The 16,892-nt window shown below is 37.1% G+C and overlaps 2 protein-coding genes across 2 annotated transcripts; both read right to left on the minus strand.

Moving 5' to 3' along the window:
• Positions 1-1,130: 1,130 nt before the first annotated feature.
• zgc:136472 (uncharacterized protein LOC678514 homolog) lies at positions 1,131-7,902 on the minus strand. Its single transcript, XM_061230476.1, has 11 exons — positions 7,695-7,902; positions 6,751-6,957; positions 6,497-6,630; positions 6,073-6,210; positions 5,316-5,423; positions 5,070-5,195; positions 3,030-3,224; positions 2,673-2,793; positions 2,219-2,400; positions 1,768-1,857; positions 1,131-1,621 (listed from the first exon to the last, which is right to left on the minus strand). The coding sequence occupies exons 1-11, from the start codon at positions 7,900-7,902 to the stop codon at positions 1,553-1,555; spliced, it is 1,578 nt and encodes a 525-aa protein (XP_061086460.1). The 3' UTR covers positions 1,131-1,552.
• Positions 7,903-9,501: 1,599 nt separating this feature from the next.
• On the minus strand, positions 9,502-15,782 carry pdia2 (protein disulfide isomerase family A, member 2). Its single transcript, XM_061232524.1, has 11 exons — positions 15,563-15,782; positions 14,571-14,777; positions 14,123-14,256; positions 13,633-13,770; positions 13,403-13,519; positions 13,177-13,302; positions 11,926-12,120; positions 10,744-10,864; positions 10,265-10,446; positions 10,039-10,161; positions 9,502-9,582 (listed from the first exon to the last, which is right to left on the minus strand). The coding sequence occupies exons 1-11, from the start codon at positions 15,780-15,782 to the stop codon at positions 9,520-9,522; spliced, it is 1,626 nt and encodes a 541-aa protein (XP_061088508.1). The 3' UTR covers positions 9,502-9,519.
• Between the last annotated feature and the right edge of the window lie 1,110 nt (positions 15,783-16,892).

Here is a 16,892-nt window from a genome sequence, read left to right on the forward strand (position 1 = left end):
GTGTATTCCTGCCTTTTGCCCAATGTATGCTGGGATAGGCTCCAGCCCCCCTGTGACCCTGTTCAGGATAAGTGGGTTCAGATAATGGATGGATGGATGGATGGACAAAGTAAATTGTTTTTAGGCATCAACCAGAAGTAAATTTGATTACACTATTTAGATACAGGTGTCTGTGGCTCTGGCTCAGTCAACAACAGGTGTTGCCTTGGAATTTCTATGCAAGAAATGCAATAAGAAAAAAAAAAGAAGCTTGCAGAGAATTAAGACATACTCAAAAAAATACTCATTACCAGTGGTGGAAAGTCCAGGTTCTGAAAGTAAAAGTCCTCCCCAGTATTTTGTTCCACCTGGATTTGTGAGTTGGCACAGCTGGCTTGAGTTCATGGTTGGAAGAAATATATAACACTTTCTGACCCCTGGACATTTCATATATGTTGCTAACTCGGTTAGTCTGATTAGATTGCTGTTTGAGATGGGACATTCGATTTCATGAAGGGATTTCACTATTTAGATGGGCTTATTGCTGGGACAACAGTGTCTTAAGCACAAACCTGCAAAACCCCAGGTTTAAGGTTAACTGAGGAGGATAACATGTACGTAGCGTATATGAACCACATGGTGGAATCACACTCACAGCAGAAAATTAGCTCATCTTTTGTTTTTACTTTTCTCCAGCACATATACACTATCCAGTATATTGTTTGCTTTCTTATGTGAACATTTTTATGGTGTTGGATGACCAATTATTATATTTTTTCATTTCAAAATCCATTCAAAATCCAAATCCATACTTATTTCAGTTGCAATAACAGAGATCAAGTTATGATATTAGCCATTCAAAATGTCTGTGAACACAGATTTTGTTACGTTGCTTAGCTAGGAAACAATACGACATACAGCTCAATTATTCATCTATTAATGGGAAACAATTACATAAATAACAATACGATGCTATGGCCATTTGGGAAAATAAAAGGGAAAATATTTTTTATCCAGTTCTACTGTTTATTTATGTTTCACTCCAGAGATCATCATCACAATATGCATCATTATTGTCAAACCATTTTCTGCAGGGAAAACACTAAATGGACAAAAGTAATTATTTCATGTAAGGGCGGTCAATGGTGAAACTGATTCAGGCTTTGGTGCTAAATTAGAATTTTGAAGATATTGTATGGTAGGGTGTTAGGCTGACCTGTAAGTTAACTTTGATGTTTATGATTTGTGTTCAAATCCAATGGCTCTTTAAGAAAAACAATTAAAAATAGCAAAAAAGAGAGGTTGATGTCCTCTGCCCACACTATTGTGGGAGATAGCTGAACAGGTGTTAAGTGATAAGTTATAAACAGACAGAAATGCAATGATGATATTGTTTTTGGGAGGTGTGTACCAAGATAGGATTCAATGCATTTTAGCTGGACCATTTCTAGCAGAAAGGTTGCAGCACACCTTAAAGAACTACATTCCATCACTGAGGCCAAAATTGCATTTGAAAAGCAGGCCTGCAGTTTGACGTCACAATATGACAGGTCCTAGCTTCAGCAATTGAAAATTACAGTTCATCTTTTTCCTTGTCCATTAATTTTTGAGTCTCAATATATTTTTTCCTCTCTTCTTCCTCCTACATGACAGAAAAAACAAAAGTTGATGGACAGGAACAGTTTATTTCAGTTTATTGAAAAGTCTATTACTCATTTTAAGATATATAACCTATTAATGTAAATATGAATGCAATAAAATGTACAGTTTCTATTAATTGCAACCTACCTTAGCCTTTTCTCCTTTGGCTAACTCAACCTGATTCTCTATAAACTCCACCATTGCTTCTAATGTTCTGTCTCCTACATAAGGAATAGCCTGTCAAAAACAGAACATAAAATCAGTATTATTGATTCAAAGAGTGTTTAATATATATACTGTATATTTTCAAAAGCATACAAAACTGGTTTCATCTTTCTAAACATTTCAATCACAAAACATTTCTCATTACAAAAGTGAAAACATCACCATCACATTTGTCATGCTTAGCACAATTCCCTTGGAAGCTACTCTCATGTTGAATTCAATGGGCTTTTTCCTGTTTACTCTTCATCCGGAACGACTCTGATCACAAGACTTTGTAAACATTAAACTTAGGAAGTTTAGTGTAGAAAGAAGCTATGAAAACATTAGTTTACCATTATATAAATATCCAATAGCTATATTGGCTTTGACCCACCTTCTCTGCAAACACAGCTGGGAAGAACATGAGCGCGGGATAGCGTTGCTGGAGGAGAATGTTTATGTCGTTTGCTGTTGCATCTATTCTGGCAATCACCACAGTCTCATGTTTCTCATACACCTTCCCAAGCTTCTCCCATAGCTGAAATAATGCTTTGCATTCCTTGCTCCAGGGAGCATCTTTTCAGGTAAAATGCACACAGGGAGAGCCTCAAAAAATGTAACAGAACACTATCATAATATTTTAATGTAGTACAGAAATATTTGCAACTGTATGTATATTCTGAACCAGAAATACCATACTGTTAAATTAATTAGTCCATTAACTGGATAGGATCTTTTTATGGCATGTATCATTTTCATTGACAATACCAATATGGAATATTTTTACCTCCTAAAGTGGGCTAAAATATACAGTCATCGTGTTGGGAAAGTAGCATTTTAATACGTACAAAACATGATGAATACATTCCTATCCTCGTTGAAGCCCACTTTTTCAAAGTTAGACCCCACAAGCTCCTTCACTGGGCCCTTATCCCAATCTTTAGGAATTGGTTCACTTTGCAACTTGAGCTGGAAATATTAAACAGAATCATATGAATGCTCTGTCACTTCATAATCTATTTCCTGCTCAGTATTTTTTTTTAAATCATGCGTGTTGAGAAGAGTCAATACAGTATAATACAGGAAAGAAATCAGCTTCAATGGAATGTTTATTTTCATTGGCTCATATATTGAGGCAAGAAGTGACAACTAAGTAATGAGTTGATAAAGATCAATGAATAAATTTAGAAATCACTCAATTTTACCTTTGCTTTTCCGTCGAGATATTTCTGGCAGAAGGCTTTCACTTCATCTGATGTAACCTCTGATGGCATTTGGTACTGCATGTTATCAGTCAAGTTTACCATTCGCACTGATGGGGTTTCCACTGCACGAACTCGGAAATACTCTAGAATCCGACCATTTCTGGGCTCATCTGTGTCAATGAGGACAAATAAAACCTGCCAATGGGAAATACACAGAAATTTCAGTGCTGTGAACTGAAGGCCTTCAGTAGTTTATTTATGGCTCTTCAGTAGTTTATTTAAAACTACCGTCTAACTTCAACTCCTGGACGATGTTCGTAAGTCAACTAATGACTCTAAGAAGTTTTCTTGCTATGACTCCAAATATACGGACATTGGGTTAAATGGTCTCATTGAATCATTCTGGGTGCTTTTATGGAGTATTTATTGTATCAGATGATTTGAATCTTTGAACTATTGCACCTTGAAATGTATAACAATTTGTAATAGTTTTTTCAGTTAGGCCTGCCATTATATTTTCATCCTATGAAAATGAACTGTTTTTTAAAATGTAACATTATTATTGTGGCTTAAATTTGGTACAGTATGTATAACATGTATCTAAGTCTCAGAAAGATTAAAATTGCAGAAAATCCATCATAGCAGACTTTGTGGTTCCATGAGGGAAATTTGTTCTCCAGGCCCAAGTTTCATGACTGCATGCCACATAGCGTGGGAGAACCAGCCCTTTGGAAATTGTACATTTTTCCAGTTAGTGACGCTGGATGCATGGTCCTATCCAGCAGAAAATGGTAGAAAGGGATCAGGGCTTGGTTTTCTACCAGTATGCCAAGTTTAAAAAAAGCAACTAAGCCATAATGAGTACTGCCACAGACACACACTATGAAAGAATAGTAATAATAAACAGTATGATAATAGTTGGGCACCTTGCACCTTTGGTACTTGGCACCCTAATAGTAATAATAATAATAATAATAATAATAATAATAATAATAATAAAACCAATAGGGTTTCACCAGCTTCACTGTTTGGACACCTAATTATCAGTTTCATATGCTATTCTAATGCAAATGGAGAGACAAATAACTTTGGTAATCACAACATTGAATAATGAAGTTATGAATACAACATTTAGGACGTACTGTAAGACGAGGAAACATGTTGTAGCAGATAATTTAGAAGAATGATTTGCGAGCATAATTATCTTCTGAAAGAGTGCAGCTGTTATGGAACTCCAGTTGCACGCTGCAATCAACGTAAACAGCAATCCTCTTTTAGTATGGTGTTTTCAAACCCTGTGTTAATACACAGCTGCACACTAAAACCCGAAGGCATGCTACAATTCACCCAGGATGTACAGAATACACATGACAAGCAATGTATACATTGACTTTTTTATATTAGAAGGCTTTTTACTGGTAATGTATATTCACAGATAGTTTAAAATAATTCATTCAAACTTTTAAAATAATGACATTCAAAATAAATGTAAAAAATCTACACTTACCGAGCACTTTATTAGGTATTTATTAGGCTTATTTTTTTAGACTTCTACTGTAGCCTATTCACATAGAGTTATGATGTGTTGTGTGTTCAGAGATGCTCTCCTTCATACCACTGTTGTAATGTGCGCTTATTTGCGTTACTGTGACCTTCCTGTCAGCTTTAACCAGTCTGGCCATTCTCCTCTGACATCTCTCATTAACAAGGTGTTTCTCACTGGATTATTTTTGTTTTTTTGCACCATTCTTTGCAAACTCTAGAGACTAGTGTGTGTGAAAATCCCAGGAGATCAGTAGTTTCTGAGATATTCAAACCACCCTGTCTGCTACCAACAATCATTCCACAGTCAAAGTCACTTAGATGACATATTTTCCCCATTCTGATGGTTGATGAACCGTATCTACATGATTGTATGCATTGCACTGCTGCCACACAATTGGCTGATTAGATAATCACATTAATAAGTAGGTGTAACAAAGTAAAAATGTTCCGAAAAAAGTGCTCAGTGAGTGTATATTAAAAATCCAGATATCTTACCTTGCCTATGAATGCAGTTGCAACATTTTGAAAAGCTTCATAGTTTTTTCCAAAGTTTTCATCACTTTTATTATCAAACAGTATGAGATGGTTGGTGATCACAGAGTTCAATATTTTTGCAGATGTCTTGCATCAGTTATTTGCAACACCCGGCAACATGGAAATAAATAAAAACAGAAATGTTAAACACTGTCATGGATTCTTCACTTTCATCAAACTGTTTTATTGAACATGTTTAATGCTTACCATCGCATTATATTCTGTCACCAGATCCATTTCATGCACTCTGATGAAGTGAATCACGTCCTGCTCTGACACTTCACTGGATACCTCATATACATCTGACTTTTTAGACTGGAGCAAAAACAACATATGCCAGAGGCAATTAATGATTAACCATATTTGGGTCGATTTAAATATGCATGAGTTCCATATAAAACCTGTTATTCAGAATTTTAATTGTCACATTAGGGGCCTGAAATATAAAACATCCAAAGAGCTAAAAAGAATGCACACAGTAGAGTGTAGACCTCCGCCAAAGGCACAATAATCTCCCCTCACATGCATGAGCACAGCTAATGTCTTTGCAATCCAGTCATTACCTTTTGAGATGGTGGCCCAAGAGGAACGGTCATCACATTGCAAGAGAAGACATGGAGAAGATATAGCAACATACATTCATTCATTCATTCATTATCCTAACCTGTTTATCCTGAACAGGGTCGCAGGGGGGCTGGAGCCTATCCCATCATACATTGGGCAAAAGGAATACACCCTGGACAGGTCGCCAGTCCATCGCAGGGCACACACATCATTCACTCACACACTCATACCTACGAGCAATTTAGCCTAACCAATCAGCCTAACCTGCATGTCTTTGGACTGTGGGAGGAAACCGGAGTACCGGGAGGAAACCCACGCAAACACGGGGAGAACATGCCAACTCAGGGGAACAGGACAACTGAGGGGAAATAATGATTGAATTGTGTGAATCTTCACTCACCGCTTTAAACAACACCACCGTATCCTTTGTAATTTCATACTTTGAAAACACTTGCTTATTTTTAGTCACTCCAAATGGTAGATCAGGCATATCTGCTGCTGCTGCATAAAAGGCTTCCACAGCACCTTTTTCAAGATCCTATAGTGCCAAGCAAATCAAAGATAAAGGGAAATGGCAATCAAGGACACACACAGCTGCCATGTGGTATACTTCATGAGCCATAGTTTTTTGTTGGGTTTTTTCTTTGAAATCATCAATTACCTGCAAGAAACATGCTTTTGGTTTTTTTTTTAATTGAAAAAGAAATGTTTACTCGTTTCTCATGCAATTATAGCTGAACAATAATTAATCGGAGCTTGACTTTCTATGGGGATAAACTAACACCTTCACACCTCCACTGAACACTTTTCCCATTGACCTTTACCTTATAAAAGCCCAGAATCACCACATCTTCAACAGCGATAAAGATTTCTGCTTCGGGGAGATCTTTGATCAGCTTCGCGCTGCGGCCACTTCTCCGCTTTAGCCAGGTGATAATAGAAGAGGCCGTTTTCATATCTGAGGAGAGTCAGTTACATAGCAACTTACAATGAAATTGACAAGCACCCTTCTCACTAATCAGCCGATACCCATGAGCTGTAACTGCAAGCTGCTGCCTAGCCTATCCAGAATACGTACCTGGGCAGATAACCGGGTTCTGTTTGTCTCCAGAAATGAAAAGCCTCAGGGAGGGAAACCCTGTAACATTTAGCTCTTTAGCTAAATCCTTCTCATTGGACACATCAATCACTCCCAGGTGTACCTTAAAGGACTCTGCTTTCAGCTGCTCTGCTGCCTTGGTGAACTCTGTTGACAGACTCTGGGACTCTCCAGAGAAAGGAGCATCTAAAGGACAAACAAGGACACACCAATGCAATGTTTAAACTGAAAATATTGATACTATACTATATTTATACCAAATATACTGTACTTTTCATTTAAATTGCCTAATAACTCCCATCTGCGTCAGCTTTTATGCAGAAACATTTTGCAGAGTAAATGCTGCCCATGCATTGCCTATTTGGGTTATTATTTCTGCTGGCACATTTGCTCTTCAAAGACTAGTGGTAAAATAACATTACTGCACTAGTGGCTCATTCATTCAGTCAGACACTAAGTGTACTGTTGTTGAGGGCCATATTTTGCAGCTGCAGCGAAAATAGACTGAAGTTGAAAGGAAGCATAGACAAACTTACTGTGACAAAAGAGAAGAGGAACATGGCATACACATTTTCAATTCCCCAAAATAACCCATATCCATCTCTGTGGAAACTGAGGTTGGTTGATTTGAAGTATTCTTAGTGAAATCATCTGTGAAATTCATTTGCACTGGGCACTAGGTATTAAATGTAAGAACAATAACGGAGACAATTACACTAATGTATATTCATGTATGAAGGCTGCTCACAAAACGTTAGCTAGGTTTCAAAACTGCCTTGCTATTTGGGATTGTAATAGACCCAGTTCAGCAAACAAAATATGCATACTAAATATATTTCATAGTTTTGATTTATATTGTAATTAAACCTAATTGTAATTAAATAGGGTTCACAAAAATACAGAAACATTTACATATGACTCACGGAAAATGACGAGAAGCTGCTTGTGCTGTCTAAGTGCCTGGTCAAAGTTGCTTTTCTTTAGGACTAAAACACCTTTCTCCTCCTTAATGGCACTGGTCTTGGTTTTCTTTACTTTATTTTCTTTATTTTCATTGGCTTGCATCTGATTGACAGCAGCAGTTCCCCAGAGACAGGCCACAAGAAGCAAAGAGACCAGTAGTTCCTTCATTCTGGTGCAATCTGAGGTAATAGCCTCACACAGTAACCTTTTGGAGTCATGGGCGGGGAATATAATAATAAAATGAAAGAACGTGGGCTTCACTGATTGTTCTGGGTGGTCACGTGGTAATGCTGAGGTTGCTGCTGATAAAAGTGTGTACTTTGGTAATGGCTTTCATTTATTGTGGCACCAGTTACTGTGCAAGGTTAAATAAGCTGAGTTGAAACAAAGCAAGGTGACTACACAGGGGCCTGTGAGAATGTTATCATGTACAAATACATTTGTGTTAGCAGATTCAAGTGAAAAAACTGACAAAGTTTCTTTTGAAGAGGAGGGGTGTTGTGTGTGTATGTGTTAAAAAGAAAGATTGGGTGCTAGGGATTAAGCTCAGGTTAGATGTATGAGGTTAGATGAAAAGCACAATGGGATTCTTATCCTTCCTCTGTTTATTGCTCATCTTACAATACAAATAAATGGTCTTTCATAAGCTTCTGCAAATCTTCTGCTGTGTCCTTCTGTTTCTGTGTCCAATGCAAAATTCATATTAATATATCACTTAAGGTGAGTGATGTTTTCACATGTTCATTGGCCTAGAGCTTTTTTCAAACCTATTTAATAATGTGCTTCTTGTGATTTGTACCTGAAACACTGTGACCACTACATTATATATTATTAGGTTAGGTTTATTATCAAAACATCTTGCTCTAGCACTCATTTTCTATCACTAGGTTTTGGTTAGGCTTGGGGAAAGCTTAAGGAAAGTGTTTATAATACTTTTAAAATGATGTCCTCCATTACAGTGCATGTGACTTAACATGTAAATATGGCTCTATATTTCCCTATTTCGCTATCAAATGTGGAATGCCATCTGGTGATGACTGTGAGTTCAGGTGAGGACTACCACATGTGAAGTTAGCCAGCCATATTTATTCACACTGTAATTTGTCTACTCTACTGTGCAACTGACACAGGTCGAACAGGCAGTGTTATATTTAATGACCAGGTAAAGGCTCTAAGTGCATTGGAACTTCATATTTTCTGGCCCAATACACCCATACATGCATCTTAAAGACATTCAGTACATTTTCACATCAGAATTTGTCAGGCTGTGCATATAAATTGCATTAATAGTATCATATATTCTCTTACTTTTCAGTAAATAGGGAAATTAATTGTTTCTAGTCGGCTATTTGACACAGTTCTAGAACCACAATGCATTAGTAAAGGTTGGTTCAAGTATATTATGTTTTTTATCATGGCCTGGGTGAATACCTGATTCTGATTGGATGGGAGGTGTTGAGATGCTAGACCTGGCAGTTGTGCTGAAAATCTAGACCTGCAGCAGTAGGTTGTTCATGCAACCATTTGTTCTGTAATCTTTCTAATGCAACAATTTCTCAGCCCAACCACATACAGTAGCTGTGGTGTTTAAGCCCTCTCCCATAATTGTCTGTGGTGAACACCTTTCTACTGATAATTGCTCTGTCATGCATCTCAGCAGTAACATGTTGCGTCAGGAAACTTTCACTTTTTCATAAAAAACTTTATTGATTTTCAAGGCTTTCTCTTGTTTTCTATTATAATGAGTAGGTTAAGTAGGATGAAGAGGCCAGCTTCAAATAGAGGTTACAGTTCATCCTTGGCTGTCTCATTAGTTTTCTTCACAGTGTCTGTTGAGTCCTCTGTGGGCTAGAATAAACCACACACAAGTCTGAGCAACAACAACAGAAGGGCATCAATAAACATTTTAAGAGAGCTAAACTGCAGTGTTTCTGATAAACAACAAGCCATATTTTCTCTGTCTGGTGGGTAGGCTATATTGTTAGGTAGCCTAAAAATACAGTTAAAATATGCGGGTCATGCTACAAAATACAAGAAGAAAGTTGCCTGCAAAGTAAAAAGGCTACATATCAATTACATATTGGGGGCTAGGGGTACGATTTTATGTACCTATCAGGTACAAGCATTTGTACCTTTTTTTGAAACTTTTTGTACCTTTATTTCTGAGAGTGTATGATACTGTTTCCTGGTCCGGCTGAATTACAAACAGTTCTAAAGTATTCCTATTATCACTGTAAAATACAACATCTGAACACACATACTCTTTATACTGTGCTTATTGATGGAACACCAATGTTTGCTTACCTCTTCCTCATCGTCATCATCATCATCATCATCATCATCATCTAGTTCCTCTGGTAGTTCTCCCCCATTATCTAGAAATTTAGAAAATGTCTCCAAATCCCTCTTGCCATTGTAGTCAACAACCTACCAAAGGTAGAAAAACATTACGATGAGCGTGCACATGCGTGGTAATGCGTATTTACATAGTTGTTATAGAACATATATGTTTCTCAAAGAGCATACTCACCTTCCTCTCTGACCCTGCTGGAAAGTACTTAAGAGTGGGGAACCCAGACACACTAACAGATTCCACCTCATTGGCAGTGGAGTCCATTTTGGCTATGACAATGTCTTCTCTGTCCTTGTATTTTTCAGCCAGTTGTTCCCAGACAGGTGCCAGCTCCTTACAGTGTCCACACCATGGGGCATCTTTCACAAGACATAGTGAAAGTGAGAGGTGGTTTGCCATGATTTTGCTTTAATACAGTTTTGTTATAAGAGTATACAGGAGTATTTGGCTGTCAAATTGTCACATTGATAACTTGGACAGGCACTATTGATCTTGACTTTTATTAACATTCCATAAGATCGCCAACACTAAATAAATTTCCTTCTCTGACTTTTCTACATTTACTAATTCACAATAGTAATACGCAGGTCTTTAATTGAGCCTTTTGGATCTATTATATTTTGTAAAATGTATATACTGGAGGTGTTTTAGCTTACAGAATTCAACAAAGACATTCTTGGTTTCACCAAAGGCCACTTCTTCAAAGTTTTTTCCTACAAGGACCTTGACAGGGTTCTTATCCCAATCCTCAGGAATCTCTTGAGTCATCATGTGGGGCTTACAAGAATAAAATGAAAGAAAAGGAAACAATGGTTTGTGTCATGTCCCGACAGTATTCCAGTGGAGCATTCCCATTGATTGGAAGCCAGTCTGCCAGACTATGCAATACCATACAAACATCCTTGGACCATTTACACATGTAGCTCTGCTCCCACAATACCCAATTCCAAATACTCTCCATCTGTATTGCTTCTTGTTGATCAGACAATTGACTTATAGACAAAACACAAAAATATGGTAAACACATGTTGATATCCTGTCTGTGACTTTTTATAATTAGCACATTAGCACACACGAGCATATACATAACTTTGCACATCACAATGTTAAGAATTAACCCTTAACCCAAGACTTAAAGGCTTTCTCTCTTAAGAGGTTATGTAGACGTGTTGTTTTTATTGACATTGTAGGAAGAATTCTGATATTTATTCACCCAATTCCAGTTGCCTATTTCATAGGCTAGAAGCATAATTATTTGTGTTATATAATCATGTTTTCAATAAAGGCCAAATGGAAGAACAAATGTATTTCTCTGACAATGACATGTTGCTTATTTTAAATATATATATATATATATATATATATTCTTTAAAATCAAACCCAGTTCAGCCTAGTTGTAGCTCTGTTTGGAGGCAATTGCTGGCTATATAAACCTGAAAATGTCATACAGTTAGTTAACTTCAAGTCGATGAATTCATGTGTCAAGATTTTTTAGCACCAGTTTTACGATTTTGTTAAAAAAAACTACACAAAAGTGTGCTAACATCATCAAGCTCTCGCAAGCTAACAATGTAGTATCTTTCAATATAATTCTGTCATTGTCCAAATAATTTTGTACTGCATATCCAACTAACCTGGTAATCCCATTTTGAAAACAGACTCTCAGCCAGACCATGTATTTTGTGTTTAAATGGTAGTATGGAAAACACCTGAGCGCTCAGTAACTGCTAATATGGTTTTCTCCTCTACTTTGGGCTGCAGTGTTTGTATATAGGGTGATATGCCATGCATGCCACCACAATTCAAAAGGTAGAAAGAGAGCTTGGTGGATAGGCTACCTTCACTGTCCCATCCAGCACCCCCTGGCAGAAGGAGCGGAGAGCCTCAGGAGTGATGTTCCCTTCATCCATTACGTACTTCTTTACCGTCTCTGTGTTAATGAGTCGAAGAGCTGGTGCATCCTTGTCTGTTAGACCAAAGTACTTCAATACATGCGAGACACTAGATGTCACGTCAATCTGCACAAATAAAACCTGAGTAAATGTAAAAGAGGAAAAAATTTGTTATGAGCCAGAATTAGATTATACAGTAATTTATTCTTCATTTTCTGCCAAATCTAATCATATTATATGAAGCCACATTCAGTTGATATAGTCCACTTGATTAAAAAGGAGAGAAAATTACAATTTGATATTACCATTTAATTGACAGTCCACTTGATTAAAAAGGAGAGAAAATTACAATTTGACATTACCATTTAATTGACAGTCTCTTTACATTAAAATTATCATTTATTTTTCAAAAATAGCTCCAAGGGACTATAAAAGTCTCCAATAGGAAACCATTGCATCCATTGTTACTGTACATTGCCCCCTATTGTCTGCCATTTGCCACATCTATGAGATGATGAAGCAGAGGATAAAATAAATGTTAGCATGTCTAGGCCTGCTACAGTAGTTTGTTTATTTGAAATAGAATGCCCAGTGTAGCTTTATATCACATAATAATAAATAATAATTATACATAATTTAACACTAATTCCCAACCCCCTAGTTGAGTTTGCCAATTCTTGTTTTAGCCATTCATTTTTAACACCGGAGCACTGTACTTTTAGTTCTTCCATTACATTACATTACATTATTGGCATTTGGCAGACGCTCTTATCCAGAGCGACATACAGTTGATTGGACTAAGCAGGAGACAATCCTCCCCTGGAGCAATGCAGAGTTAAGGGCCTTGCTCAAGGGCCCAACGGCTGTGCGGATCTTATTGTGGCTACACTGGGATTAGAACCACCAACCTTGCGTGTCCCAGTCATTTACCTTAACCACATCGCTACAGGCCACCCAACTATGTCTTGAGGAATTAGCTTTAGGAGTGATACTGTGGAGCATTGCATTATATTTTTATTATCATGCGCAGATAGCATTTTTCAGTTACTTTCGTCATTCTCATTATACAAGGTGCTTTTTGTTCTGCCATTTATTTTTTCACATGGATGTACTTCAGTTGGAATGAACTTAAAAACAAGAGATATGGTACAGGATATCCAACCTATGTGTTATGTCATTGAGCTCTTATTTCCATACCTTTCCTTTGAATTCTGCTGCTATTCCTTGATACGTCTCCATAATCTGTGAATATGCCTCTGTACTTGAGTTGATGAACAGCAATAAGTGGTTTTGAACTTTGGAGCCAAAGATCTTGTCTGCATTCTGGTAAAGGAGAGCTATATGTTAGCCTTTTTCCACAATTGACAGAACTGTTGACCCCGATTGTGTAAATTTAAATCTGAGGAAAAACTGCATGACAAACCTCCTCATTAAACTCAATGACAAGTTCCACGCTGTTGATTTGTATGAATGCTGTAAGCTCCTTTTTGTCAAGGTTTTTGTCCTCCAGGATTTCATGGTCCACACGGCCATCATCAAACTGTTGAGTTGGGGTATTCATTCAACATGGTTTAAATGTATAGACAAATATGTGTTTCTTGTCCAAGAAAATTAGACTCAAATTATACCAATTTGTATAGCAAATTTGCATACCTTTTTGAATAATACAACAGCATTGTTTTCCACTGTATATTTCTTGAAAACCTCAGGGCTTGTGGTAATTCCAAATGTGATGTCTACAAAGTCCATTGCAACTCCATAAAAAACCTTTGCGTCCTCACCCTCAAGGTCCTGGAGACAGAATGAGTGTCTTTGGCAAATCAAACGTTAAACTTTGAAGCATGAAGTGCTGTTAAAATAGTTTTCAGAAAAACAAGCATTGAATAAAATCAACAAGGAAATACTTCTCAGTTGTAATCAACTTTCATACGTGCAAGTTAATGTATAGAGTCAAATTGATATACTGTTCTCAGGTACAGTTCTCAGGTATACTGTTATATATGATATACTGTTCTCAGGTCTCAGGTATTGCCCCACCTAGGATTTGAACCTGCAACTTATTTAACAGGGAGTTATTTTCTCAACCATTTCACAATACTACAGCTTCGACAGTCAAAATCAATTGATGTAGACATACACTTACAGAAAAGAACCCAACTACAACAACTTTATGTGCATCAATGAGGTCCTGAGAATCAGTCTCACTCTCTAGAACTGTGGCACTTGGCCCAGTCCGTCTCTTCAGCCATTGAACAATTCCTCTGGCATTCCTTTTTCCTGAATAATATAGAGGAATTTTGTTTTACACAGCATTTGTACACAGTTCAACAAAAATACTCAATGTACAAAAGGACAGAGAAACAGTTAGATACTGTAATACATCTGCTCATAAAAACATGCATAGCTCACTTGGGATGGAAAATAAGGATAATACATTTTAATGTGCTGCATATGTGCTGTATTATCTTTTCTCTGTTTTTGATCAGCTCATGCCCTAGATTTGTGCTATAGCCAATTAGCCCTATCTTCACTTATTTTTCTAGAGCAAGCCTTACAAGAATACTGGTTAACTTAGTTGGATGCAGACATACCACTGAAGTCAATGGGATTTGCTCTTTCCCCATTGTTGAAGAGTTTCAGTGTAGGAAAACTACCAATTTCAAACTCTTCTGCAAGCTCCTTCTCCTCAGTTGCCTCCACTTTGCCCAATCGCATTTCAGATGATTCATTCTTTAGGATTCCTGCTGCTTTTGCATACTCTGGCTCCAGTGCCTGACAATGTCCGCACCAAGGCGCATCTAAGAAAACATATTGAAAATGATGGGAGTATTTCCTGTTCCAAAGGCTTACCATGTATTGTTTTAAAAACAATAATCTTCAAGTAGGTAAAAAAAATAGGCTATGAAATCCTCAATTCTTGCCCATTAAACAATGCTTGACCAAAAGCTAATCTGTGATGTTGAACATCAAAATGCAAATGTTGCTGAAAGGAGTCATTGAAGTGTTTTATAAAGGACCGTTCATATAAAAGTCTTATCCTGGGAAAATTTGCATCTGCTTCACCAGTGAAGGTTAGGTACACATCACAGTAGCTAGATAAGTAGGCTGTGGCACAATTATATTTTTGACTTCAATTATTTTAGACCACCTTTAAAATGTGAATTCAAATGAAAATGAACAACTCTGGAGTTCATGAACTGAGAATTATAAGGTTCTAAGTTTATACAAAAATACTGTTTAAAAGTATGAAAAAGCTACATTTAAAAGGCGTTTCTGCTTGGAGCCCATTCACTTTGGAATCTTTGAAGCCCAATTTGTCAAAAATATTCAGAACGCAGATAGAACCTTAAAATTCTCAGCTCAGGAATTCATGGTCGTGTAAATAAAAAATGAATAAATATCATTTTTTATTTATCATTTTTAAATAGCATGTCAGGAAATACTTCTAGGGTACATATTGTCATCTTTACATTTACAAAGACAAGCTATTCACCAATAAAGTACACACAAAAAAATATATTTTCCATTATACTCAATGTACCTTATTTACATTTTTTAATTTTACACAGACTACGTTACTTACAAAATTCTACAAGAAGGAACTTGTTTTCACTGAGCGCTCGGGCGAAGTTATTTAGATGAAGAACCATTACATCATTTTCTTCCAAGATCTCATTTGTTTTCTCTTTCATCTTTGAAGAGTTTTCTTCGTTTTCCTCCAAATTTTCCTCTGCATTCTCTTCAGACTTAGTACAGGCTGACAAGGCCAAAACCAGAATTAGCAGTAACAGGTGGAACTTCATTGTCGTCAACCACTCTACACTAAATAGAATTTCAACTGATGCTCTCCATATGCAACGGTGCTGATAAAGCGAGGGTAATCCGTGACGAGGCGTCCAGATACGTGCGTGTAGAATTTCTACTGGTTTTAGCGAGGTTATCTCTCTCGCCAATATCGGTGATTGGAAAGCCAACTACATTTTGAGGAAGCAAGTGCATAAACAGTCGTTATAGTGATTCTACTACATCTACTCATACTCTAAATAAAATGTTTAAATGCGATGTAATTAGAATGTATTGTTGATTTCCTGGGTGGGTGGAGGGGTGTGTATCATATGCTGTCTGTAAATCATCAGATTAACGCGATACACTAGCACATGGCCCACAGTGTGCAGGGAAGAAAATATAGATTATCTTATTCCACTATCTATATTTGGGAAACAATACACTGGCGGCTGGCAAAGAACTGGGGAGTTTGGGGTTGCTACTCTGCACACGTGTCCTAAACTCGCTTCAGAACAACATCGTAAGAACATGTCATGAGATCCAAAATATTTCCAGCTCATATATCACTTATCTTACTGTACACACCGTCAGAAAAACTCAATTTACTGCACACACTATGGTTAGTAACACAGCCTACTTGTTTCTTTGCAGGGGACATTCAACTGTGTTTCAGACATTGGCACACGTAACTGTAGCTGAAGTAGCAGGGCAACCCAATTTGTAAACTAAATTTCATATACTTTCTTGCTAGTTAATCGATTACTTCTATATTACAGTGGCTGTTTCATGTTTCCCAGTAGCCTTGTAATACTGTAAATCATTAGTCGTCCTAAAATATCAACATTGAATTTTTAAATTTGTCTCGCGCAAGTTATGTCAACAAATTGGTAAATATGCGTGGTTAGGCTACAATTGGTAGGCTAACGGGTCGATACGGTAACATATTAGCAAAATAAACGAATACCTAAATTATAGCAAAAAAGCATTAGCCTACACCTTTACTTGTAGTAGCCTACCGATATTGTTTGTTTGCTACTTGTTGTAGCCTACCGATGTTCTGTTTACCTATGACTTCTGTTTAACTATGACTTTTATCATTGCCCCCCCCCCCAGGTCAGATACAATTA

The sequence above is a fragment of the Conger conger genome, chromosome 2, assembly GCF_963514075.1.
Source record: "Conger conger chromosome 2, fConCon1.1, whole genome shotgun sequence".
In the NCBI taxonomy this organism is placed as follows: domain Eukaryota; kingdom Metazoa; phylum Chordata; class Actinopteri; order Anguilliformes; family Congridae; genus Conger; species Conger conger.